Raw genomic sequence first — 12,157 nt, 5'->3', positions numbered from 1 at the left:
TAAAATTTCACTTGGCTACCACCATATCATCTTAAATGGTTAATTAATTAATTAAATCAGTGTATTGAATACCACTGAGATTTATAAAAAATAAAAACAATTAAACTAGTATATTAAATTAGTATTTTGTCTTAATAAGATTTATTTTGGTTTCTAAATGTACACATGAATTTTTCATTACTTACACAATTTTCCAACACTTTATAAACATAACATGGTAATATCATAATCATATATTGTATTGGGTGTAGATATGTATTGCGGTATGCTTTGGATATGCATGGATACAGTGGAAAGATATTGTTAGGCTTGGATATATTGAGAAAACTCTTACAAATTTTACAAATTAAATTTAAGATTGAAATAAAGAATAATCTTAATGCATTTGAAACATAGAAAGTGTAAAATTAAAAGTTACCTTAAATTACAAATTTGAAGATAACCCAGGCTCAAGCCCGACTGGTACCCATGGCCTAAAGAATAATATTGTGGCATAAAAAATGAAAATTTAAATTATATGATGTATAATATTGAAAAAAATATTGCATGTGCCCAAACTGATTAATCAAGAAGGTGCTAAAAAAATCTCTTGCAACTAAGGATGAGTGTGCAAACACTCCAAGGAGATGTAGAATTCTCCAACAAGAGATCAATCAGAACTTTCGCATCACTTTCAATAATAGCCCAAGTGATCTCAAGAGAAGTAGTAAACTGAAAGCTTTCTAGAAGAGTTGTGGCTTCAATATTCTGAACCCGGTGGGCTTCAATAGGATAGCAATGAGCAAAGAAAAAAGCTCAGCGGTCATCATGTATGACAATGCTGACTTCAGAATTGATATTTTTCAGCCGCTTCAGTTGGTAACAAGTAGTGGAGATGGACCTTGTGGATGATCATTTATGGACTCAAGTGCACGAGGCTCCTAGTCCTACCAATGTGGGGTCGGGAGGGGGGAGGAGGCTGTTTCTAAGATTTGAAATGACCCCAACGGTTGAAATGCAAGTTTGAATCCAACCTGAATTTGATTTGAGTAACCGTTAAAATTAAGAGTGGAAATTATTGTTCTTGTATTATGGTTGTGTCGTGTAGGTGAGGGCATTCAAATATATGGGTCGAATACAATATGATTAATTAATCGTATCAAATTTTCAAACATGAAGATAACTTATTTATTACACAGATATCATAACACTACCTATGTAACCCACAAAATCAACACGATTAACTTGTATAAATTAAACAAGAAGTAACTTAAATAGTAAATACACATTCAATCATCCATAAACTAAACAAATTCATAAAAACCATTCAATGTTATATTTATCTGCTATCTACCATAATAGCATTTCATCTAAAGATACAATACATGTGATCTAAAAACGTTGGGTCAAATAGGTCATTTTCAAGTTAAGTGGTTAATTTGAAATCAACATGCTTATTAATTGTATTAAAAACGGGGTCGATACAATTTTGTCAAATTGTATGATTAAGGTAAACCCGAAACCACTTGTGTTCAAATTGTATTCACATATCGTGTCCAATATTGTCAATCCTATTTAAAATTCATTCAAATCCAAATATTAACGGTTCAAATTTGGACACTATATATAATTCTAATCCTATACTTTTTCTTTTTTTTTCCCATGTTGTCAATGACCCGAATCCTATATGAATAAAAAAAAGATCCAAATCCTGTACATTTGCAGCATTGTTTAAGCAGAGAGAGAGAGAGAGAGATCTATTTTTTATTTTTATTTTCTCTCTATTTTTATTTTTATTTTTATTTTCCTCTTGAACTCTTTATTCATTTTGGGATTTTTTTCCTTTTTGCTGTAAATTTATTCAATTTCTTCTTAGTTTAAGATGAATAGTAATTCTTTCCTTTAGTTATATAATCTCCCGAATGTAACAACTCAATGTGCAACTTCAACTTTTAATTTTGCCACTACTATTCAATTTCTTCCATTCTTAATATTTTTGCAACTATTTAATGTCTCTATTTATTGTTACACATAAACTATTAATGCCTATTCTATTCATCAGTTGTTCAATGGATTTTGCAAATTCATCATAGGGGGCTTTTAAATCAGGGGTATTTTAGTCTTAATAATTTTTTTTTCTTCGTGCTCAACATTTTTGCAATTTTTTTTTTTTGTAAATGTATCCAATTTTGCAAATATATAAAACTTAATTAATTTTTATGCAAAAAGACAACCATGAACAAACACACAATAAACGCACATTTTAATAATTCACAACTTAATGCATGATTAATTTTGGACCCAATTGAAACTTGTGGGGGCAAATCCTATGAAGACGTGCCCCGCCCCTTGAGGGCATGTATCTATACCATCATACATAGATGGTGCGCTTCCTTTTACTTCAACTGAGGCCTGAAGGTGAAAGTTGAAACGGGCAATGGAACATATTGAAATTTTTGATAGAGCTCTAGACGGGTTAAATTAAGGAAAGGAGACACGACCTGGTTCTTCTTCTACCAAAGTACCAAGTACCAGCTTTACTAACAAGCATATCTAAACTTGGAAGCAACTTAGATGGACGAAATTGCCCTTGTCAACTCTGTGAAGCTAGAGCGATTTCGTCACAACTCAACTTATTTGAAGGATTCATCTTCAAAAAAAAAAAAACTTGCTTGAAGGATTCAACACAATTTCATGATAATAAAATGGTCAACTTTTACTTCATCTAACGGCTCTGACAATGTTGGAAAATCTGCATGACCAAACGAGCAAAAAGATGTTTTCTTGTTACAGAAAGCGAATCTTATGCTTCTTGAATTCTTTCCAGGCCATTTTTCTGGCAGAAAGCAAATTGAAACAAACTCTTTAAACTTTTGGAGGTGAAGGAAAACCTTGTATGGTGACATTTGTGTTGCATTAGTTGCCTAAGTGAACTATAGCCTATAGGTATGGCATTATGGCAAGAGGAAACGATGGTTTCGACCTTCAACCGAACTCTGTAACTTTTAAAATTAAGGGGCATATAAACATAAACATAGAAACATGTTTGCCATTTTCTTTTTTTACATAATTCAGGGGTAGATACAGAAAAGAGTGCAAATCTACTAACGGCTGCTGCATCTCCAAAGGCCTTATGTACAGAAGACTACAGGAGAAGCAAAATCCACATGAAACCATCAAGGATATCCAATAGAAATCCTTAACTCTCCAAGCCCCGATCTGATTCTGATTGCTTGGGGATGGTCATCCCACCATTCATTCTAGCACGTGCCTCTGCAAACATTCTTTGTTGCTCTGCCAAAGCTTCTTCCTCGGTCATCTCGGCTCCACTGCCCCATTTACCACCTTTGGGCGAGTCCTGTCCAGAGAAAAAAACACGGGTAATGGTGTATGTTATTCACAAAACTAACTGCAACTGAGTAAAGAAGAAAAGGAATAGTTATTATTAAGACACTTACCAAAGTCTCAAGCTTATGCTGCTCGTATGCAGCGTAAACTTCCTCAATGTAGTCGTGAAACCCAAGTACCTGATACAAGTTTTATAAACAGATCACAAGTCAAACTAATGACAATCTGTCTATAAACCTGGTAAACTGTAATCTGCCAAAATTGATTTTTTTTTTTTTCTTTTAATACAGGACTGGGCAGTAGTGCTGTAATGACAAATATAATCATTAGTAAGGAAATTATGGACGAACTAGTGTCATAGACTCCTAACATCTGATGGCAGATGAGCAAAGTAAGAAGTTCAGAGTTCTCTGCATGGGGAAAGCTCAAGATGCAAATGGCTGTTGGCCAATTCAGGACTGCCTTCAAGTTGCTTCATTTTAGCCCCATCTTTTCTTAATTCTAAAACAGTATAGTCACATTTATACCAGCTTTATCCCTTTTCTGTACTCATTCTATTTCTTTCCTTAAAAGCCTTGTCTCTACAACCCTTTAAAATCTTACTTATAGCTCTTTGCATAAGCAGCTCTTTTTGAGTACATTGAAGGTAATCAACAAAGATGCATACATCAATTACTATTTATCAAATACTGCAACTTAACATTGAAGGGCTAAAATGCAAGGTGCCAATCAGCTGGTTGGTAAGGTCTCCTGCTGGTCATAGCGGAGACTTGGGATCGAATCCTGCCTGCACCTGGGTTGGAGGGGGGAGTTATGGGTTGGGGGATAGGCTACCCCTGTTGTGTAGCCCTTCACAAGATATCAAAATAAATAAATAAATAAATAAATAAAGGGCTAAAATATGAATTTTAGGTGGATACATCAGAAGAAACATGAAAGAGTAACATGAGCGCGAAAAGGAAAACTTAAATTTACACATGAAAATGAAGTGGGTAAGAACCTCTAAAGCCTTCAGAACATGCTCAGGTGCAATTGTTCTTTTCTCTTCTTGGCTACATACTTCATTTGATTCGGAGGAAATGAGGTTGATAAATTCTGCAGAAAGCATATAAGGTCAATAATTTTACAAGGATTCACAATGCATAACAAAGTACAGAGAAAAGATAGAAACAAACATATTGTGATACTGAACAGCATAGGGGTAAAAGAAAAAGCATATTGTGACACTGCATAGAAGAAATTGCAGGGTATCTTTTTTTGGCAGTGCACGGTATCTTGTGTTTTATATGACTCTTCAGCAGTTGTAGGTTTCTTTTGATGTGGATAGCTGACAAGGGAGATCGAAGCTACCCTTATGATGGGGGATCCTCTAGATTATGTGTCTTAGTGATCTTATCACATAAACCCATATATCCATTACCACATTGTGTATTGCACTTTTCCCTACAAATAGTATTCATAATTTTTATTTTTTCCATTAAACAAGGGTAAATAAATTATCCCTTCTGCCATATTGCATAATGAAACTAAAGTGACCTCAGAATAAGAAGATGAATTATGAGTTCCAATATGTAAAGACTAAAGACTGTGTATATGCACCATCCCAAATCAGATTTTTCTAAATAGTAGATAATAGGCATATACTAATTATGTTTCAGCTCTCTGATTCTGTCACAGACACAAATGTTACTGACTATTAAGTTTCAAGTTTGTTTATTTCAGAACTGCAGAGTTCAGCTCCATGCAGTTGGAGCTTATATGAATATTTTTATAGCTCTATGAGACTGCCCTACCCTTTTACCTAGTAGCAGAGCCAACACATCTGTCTGGTTTTGATCTGAGAATACCCAAAAGCCAAAACAGAACTTGAGTTATACATTGATTCCAGGTCCACATCAGCATCAGGGACTCAGAAACCAATGAACCTAGTAATTGAAACCCTATTTGGTAGATGTTGCTTGATTCAATAAACATAAAACTAAGAATTTGAACCCTATAATAGCTGTAGGTGAAAAAATTAAAGGGAAATAACAATCTTCTAATACAAATAAATATTTAGCTGCAATAAATTCCAAAATTTATAGTAGACCAATAAAAAAAACTTTCTTAAAGTGTTGTGTAGACTATCCTAAGTGGACGAAGTGTCCATGTTGGACGTGTCGGATTCCAACACTCCATGGATTCTTGATGGACATTTCAATATAATATTTCCTTTATCTACTTTCTCATTTAACATAAATAAATAACCAATATACCCAATGAATGTCATTTTTCTAGAAACCATTATTAAGTAACAAATATAAAGTTCTAGACCACTTATATAGGTATATAACGTTAAAATAAAAAAAAAAAGGATTATTTTAATAGTTTATACTGTTCTATAGATATGCCTGCAAGTCCTTGTTTTTTCTTGAGTCAGATTCCTGGATACACATGAAATTCTGATTTCCATGTTTGTGTCCATGAGACTCTTAAGTGGGTACTTACATAGGAGCCCGAGTCCTACCAATGTTATCAATTGAAGTCATCATCATCTGAGCTTTGTTCCAACCATATGGGATCAGCTACATGAATCCTGTCCCACCATTCCGTTCTATTCAATGCCATATAGATTATTGAACTATGGCCATTAATCATTTCTCATTACTTCAACCCATGTCTTTCTTGGTCTGCCCCTAGCTTATCTAGCCCTTTCAACTTGTAACAGATCACTTCTTACTGGTTTAACTAATTTTTTATTGGAATCATGAAAATATTTAACTACCTGCTGTGAAAGTAGTAGGCCCTATAGGACGTCAAACAACACTACTCTCTTGTGCCTAGAAATGGATGGTGTTTTTTATGTTTTTGCCAAGCCTAGGCCATATTTCTTAATTCAGAAATTGATTTAGATTTGTAAGCTCATAGAACAGCCCTTGGAGAAGTGCGAGCTGCAGCCTCCCCCAACAGATTATAAGGAAAATAAAAATAAAATGCAGAACTTATAACTGAGCCCAGAACAAATCTTCCCTATTAGCCCCTTGCTTGGCTAACACATAAGCCAAAGCATTTGCTGATCTCCCTACCCACTGTAATAGAAACTGACATATTCCTTATTAGCCAATTGAACTTCTTAATTTCATTCTTGTAGCACCACACAGCACTCTTGGGTTTTTTCAACCAGCCTACCACCACCTTAGAATCCCCTTCAATAATTAGTTGTTTTATTCCCAATTGATTTGCAAAGTGCACCCCTTGTACAGCAGCTAGTAGTTCTGCCATAATACAATCTCCAAATCCCAGAGGACCCGAGTAAAGAAGAACAACCTCTCCAAACTGATTTCTCAGATCCGCCCCCCCCCCAGTTGCAGAGGGTCCTGGATTGCCCAGGCTACTCCCATCAAAGTTCAGTTTCAAAGATCCTTCAGACGGAGGAAGCCACCTTGTAACTGCCCTATTCTTAATGGAGGAGCACCTTGCTACTGCTGACCAGTTTCTCCATAAATCATTAAAGGAGAATTGCTGAAAAACTAAATAGAATTTTTCTTTATAACCTTTTCTATGAATGCAAAAACTAAATAGAATATTTCAATCCCCTTACATATAACTTTCATCTCAAAGTTACAAGGTTATATCCACCAAATGAAACAAAATGGAGAATTTGCTTCTTGTACCATTGCAGTCCTAGGAAACACTCGTTATATTTAAAGTGAAACTATGGCCATCTCATGGTTTCATATGGAAATTGCAAGCAAAATATATATGGTGTTAAATAAGCAGGTCTTCTTTCATGTACATCAAATCAAGCCAAATGTTCTGTTTCTCCAATTGTTAAATTTAAGATGCATTGGACCTCATTACCCCAAGATCCAGTTCAACAAAACCTGATCTTAGATATCTGATAAATGTTGTCAGCTAAACGTGAATTCCACTAAACATCATCATGATATATAATTATAATGGCATGATTACTTTTTTTCTTTAATTTGCATCAATATAAAGATAAAGGAATGTAATGTCAAAGTAGAATACTGTTAGTATGAACTGATGAATATCAGAATATTCTAGAAGAAACTAGTCAAAATAAAGGGGTTCAGAAGGACAAATAATCATGAAGATTTATATTTACTCCAATCCATAAAACATCTCCCCGCTGGGCAGCAGTTAGTTACATGTGTTAAGAAAGAATCACATGGCATGGATATATCAGTCCATCCATAATTCTGCAGATGTTTACTCACCTACACAACACTCAACAAGAAGATCTTGAGCATCTCTTGCAACACGAACATCTGGTGGCAGCATCTCCTTGATGATCTTAAACATAGTTGCTGGAAGGAATAACAAGTTCGCATAAATACATCACTAACAAAAATCTTGACTTCGTTCCATATTGTCTAAGATAATTTTTTTATTATTAATGTCTAAAATAGTTGCATTTGATTTCAACAATATCGGAAGTGATGTTGAATCAAATAAGAGGTTCCCATTCACTAGTATGTTGCTTCTGCAAGACTGAATACACAAAGAATGTTTATGCTTTATCATGTTCCATTAACAATCAATAAGAAACAGAATATCCCTACTAGACTTGTAATAGTTGAAGTACCTCATGGCACAGACATCAGATCCGAGGCAAGGCAAAGACAATGACACCCCAAAATATAACTTCTTTTCAGTCAGAAAATCGGAACATTAAGAATTTTGGTTCACAGAAAATAATGAGGCTCATGCATATATACAGATTTCCTTAGAAATAGCCCAATAAGTGATATTTATTAATCATCTCTGCATTGATGTACACAAATAGCTAGAAATAAGGTTGTGATTTGATAAAACCTAATAATTCTGTCTAATCAAAATAGAGGATAAAGAACACAAAAGAAACAGCATATTGATGTCGAGATCAATCTCATCCAAAGACCCCACAAACTTTGGAGATGTACCAACCTGGTTAAATAAGTCTCGAGGCAGTTTCCCAGTGAACTGGACAGGTCAAAATTACAATAGGAGAAATAGATTCTTGGAATGCAATTGAAGAATATTTGTCTGTTTTTTGGAGGAGAGATTTATCACTGTTTACATGAAAAATACTAAGCATACAAATTTGTTCTCTTGTAAGCCATACAAATCTTACACCATATATCAAGAATATTATGTAGAACCTAGCTATACAGATAGTGCATAGACCCACTTAAAATGACACAATATTTCATAGATATGGTCTGCAGTGCATTCTAAAGCACAGAGAAAACTTGTATGCTTAGCATTGCTAACATACAAGGCAAAGTTATGACAAACTCTAAGATAAAATCATTTATGTGTATTTTTATGCTATATATTTACTATAACATTTAGTAAAATTCTTACACAGACTGTTATTGATTAAAAATATAAAATTCTTACAAAGATTAGAATACACAGTTAAACATGGTATTCCATTCCAAAATACTAGCTCAGTGGTAGATTGAAAACCCAAACAAATGTTTAACTAGGTAAGTTATGCTTACTTTCTCCTAGCCTAGATCCCCCAAAATAACAGCAAGACATAAAATTTAAGTTAAGAGCACAAACACTTGCCTAGTTATCTGACATGGAACTTTTGCAACTCTAAGATAGAATAACACTGATAAAGGAGTCATGTCATCCATAGAAAACACTTCTACAAATTTGGAAACTAAAAGAAACCGTGCACAGAAACCATATAACCATATAGTTTATGTAGCAAAAAGAAAGAAAGGGAAATGAAATCAGAGATAAAAAGATAGTTTGTTTCTAGTTTCCAGTCTACTGTCACGTTAAAAAAAAGCGCATCTACACAACAAATTCCCGTTGATAGTGTCACCCAGCAACCAAGATTAGAATGCTATTAAAACAAACTTTTTTTCTTTTCAAATTTTCTCCTTTGTGAGGAAGTCATCCCTGACTCTAAGTATCAAATAACCTCAGAAGTAAGGCTAGAACTGGAGATTGCTATGAACTAGTCTTAAGACATTCGTGAAATTTTCTTCGGAAATGTAAATCAGGATTAACAGATGAAAATATGAATTATAAGGCTCACAAATGCAATGATAAATATAACTTATAAAGAGGAGGACAACCTAAAAATTAATTCTTCAGATTTTCAAGTTAATCTACAGAAAGATATAAAGAAATTACCTTTTGGTAGCGAAACATCCTCTTTCGATTTTCCAACGATGTCCATTGGTTCCATCCCGCGATAACCTTCAACCAGAGAAAAAGTAACCATGAATCCAGAAACAAACCCAAAATCACAGATCAAGGGCTTATAATAGGATGCAAAGTAGATTAAAATCCATCTTACCTAGTTGCTGAAAAATATCAATAATGAATAGTGTCGCCGACGACCCACGACAAAAAAAAAGGGAAATCAAAACCGATCAATCGAAGAAGAACCAATTCGAAACAAATAAGAAGAAACCAGTTGCAAAAAAACCAGAAAAACGAGGAAGAATCATAGCTCACTGATACATATTAGAAGGGCGGGAGATTTGGGGAACGAGGGAGGAGAAGAAGATTGCAGGCGATTAGGGCACAGACAGGAGAGATCGATTTCTTTTATTAAATTACAGGAATACCCTCGAATCTCTGTTAAATTATATTTTGTAAGAAATTGCGTTTGTAAATTGTAAGAGCCAATTAGCCAATGGCAAAAGAAAGCGTTAAGATCGAAGCATTTAATGATATTTAAATCACTTTAATTTTATTCTTTATCAATGGTTAGATGTTTCGAGGAAACTAGGAATTGTCATATTACAGGACCACCTAATCTTTGTTTGTGTAAACTCTTTCGTCAACACGGCGACATCCAACGGCTGGGGTTATGTCCGTTAATAAAATATCAGTTTAAAGGGATGAACAGGACCACCTATTCTTTATTTGTGTACACTCTTTCGTCAACACGGCAACATCCAACGGCTGGGTTCATGTCATCATCATCATCCAACGGCTGGGATCATGCCCGTTAATAAAATATCAGTTTAAAGGGATGAACATGGGCCGAGCCCTCGTAGGCCTTTAAGATGTTCATTGGGTCCATTATAGCCCAAGGAAATACCCCGTGAATTTTCTTCGCCCACTCCAGCAGTTTCATGTACAATTCCACAAAAAGTCATGGGCCCTCGAACCCGATATGGGTCCTCTTGCCCCATATCCAATCTTATAACCTGTAACCACTTAACCAGGATGGGCAACCTCGGATCCAGCCCAAGATCTTTTGAAGATTTGAGCTCCCAGAATGGTCTGATCTATTGGGCCTGTAAATTTGGCCCATATCTAACTGAGCATGACATGGTTGCTGATGTTTCCATTACTCTTGTTTCTAATAATAAATTCATTGATTGCACATCTTCTGCTGATTAGGGATATTATGTTTGGTTTGAAGGAAAATATAGAGAAAGAAAAGAAAAGGTAGGAAAACCTATATAAGATTTGTAAAGGTTTTACTATTTTTTCCTTCCTTTTCTTATTTTTTCCTTCAAACCAAACACAGCATTAAAGGGTAAATAGAGAATGGAACAGAACAGGGTGCATGTGACATTCATTGACCTTACCACATAGAGACTACCACCTAAATTGAGTGAAAATTGTTCGAGCATTGGCTCATGATTGTTTGTTTCAAAAGTATTTCTAATACTTATTGTACAAAGAACAAAATTGATCAAATAAAAACAAATAGAGTGATTGTTCGTGTCTTATTATTATTAGGAGCAAAAGGGTATTTTTGTTCAAAAGGACATTAGTGTCAAAACAATCATTTTCCACTATTATCTAATAAAAAGTTGATTAAGTAAATCAATTGCTAACTATAGGCGATATTTTAGTAAAATACAAATTATAGGATAGGTTTTAGTACATTCATTAAACTATAGCGGTGTTTTAATAAATGATCCTATTTTTTACCTTGATATATCAGTAAACCAAATACAGTAACAAAAATTCCTAATCGAATTAAGAGAAAAAAAAAATGAATCAATATAATCTTTTTGCACTAACGATTTTATGCCAAGAATACGTGGAACAAATTTGAGTATCTGGATGGTTTCAACTTTCAGGTAAGGCGCATCAAAAGGTTGGGTGGGTAGACCCAGCCCCATAACCGACCCAATTATTAACTGGGCATTTTCGGATCTGATCTAAGATCCGATCACAATTGTCATCACCTTGAGACTGGATTTAGTCCTCACTCCTCACAAAATTTGTTCTCGCAACACTTACAGCCGTTCATTTTATAAAGTCTTGTAAGGACAATGTGAGAAGTAAATCTGGATTTCATTATCTTTTAACCTGACATATATATATATATATATATATATATGTATGTATATATATGTGTATGTATGTATCAATATATTTAAAAATTAGAACACTAAAACCATCCCAACTCTATTACAATTGAGGCTCAAAACTAATGCAGACCCGTAACTTGGTATAATAGGGTCAGATTCATTCAGGCCCATTGGATGGAGCCAATCCATTGATAGCCCTAATTTTTGTAAATATCAGCCCTAGTTTCAACTGTGGAACATGATTCGTGTTCTATTCATGATATAATCAATATCTAAATTATCTTTGTTTCAGAATCCCTTTTCCTTTCTCAAAATTCTTCAGTCAGGGCAGGAATCGATTCTACCAATGGATATTTGTGAAACAAACCAATCTTATTTCCTAATCCACTGAAATCCAATGGGTGGATCAATCTTCTGTCGGACCCATGGGCTCTTAACACTCCTCTGGTTTAATGAAGGCAGAATCCAATATATCTTGGTTCTTGCGTGGGAATTTAGAGAGATCGGTTTCTATTTTATGAACTGGTGAAACCGAATTGAAA

The 12,157-nt window shown here is 34.5% G+C and overlaps 1 protein-coding gene across 1 annotated transcript; it reads right to left on the bottom strand.

Annotated features, from left to right (window-relative positions):
• Window positions 1–2,955: 2,955 nt before the first annotated feature.
• LOC104600944 (protein Dr1 homolog) lies at window positions 2,956–9,950 on the bottom strand. The gene is made up of 6 exons (XM_088899580.1): window positions 9,632–9,950; window positions 9,466–9,531; window positions 7,548–7,637; window positions 4,328–4,422; window positions 3,438–3,506; window positions 2,956–3,337 (listed from the first exon to the last, which is right to left on the bottom strand). Exons 2-6 carry the CDS (start codon window positions 9,518–9,520, stop codon window positions 3,179–3,181), a joined length of 468 nt encoding a protein of 155 aa, XP_088755706.1. The 5' UTR covers window positions 9,521–9,531; window positions 9,632–9,950; the 3' UTR covers window positions 2,956–3,178.
• Between the last annotated feature and the right edge of the window lie 2,207 nt (window positions 9,951–12,157).

Source organism: Nelumbo nucifera, chromosome 3, assembly GCF_055504915.1.
Source record: "Nelumbo nucifera cultivar China Antique chromosome 3, China Antique-T2T, whole genome shotgun sequence".
In the NCBI taxonomy this organism is placed as follows: Eukaryota; Viridiplantae; Streptophyta; class Magnoliopsida; order Proteales; family Nelumbonaceae; genus Nelumbo; species Nelumbo nucifera.
Note: the sequence above shows the minus strand (reverse complement) of the source record. Positions and strands in the feature narration are given on the sequence as shown.

Excerpts from the sequence above, each read along its gene's own strand:
- LOC104600944 (XM_088899580.1), bottom strand. The coding sequence starts at position 9,520 with ATGGAACCAATGGACATCGTTGGAAAATCGAAAGAGGATGTTTCGCTA. Across the intron at positions 3,507-4,327 it reads ATGTTCTGAAGGCTTTAGAG|GTACTTGGGTTTCACGACTA; the intron begins GTTCTTACCCAC and ends AACTTGTATCAG. Across the intron at positions 3,338-3,437 it reads AGCATAAGCTTGAGACTTTG|GACTCGCCCAAAGGTGGTAA; the intron begins GTAAGTGTCTTA and ends TTCTCTGGACAG.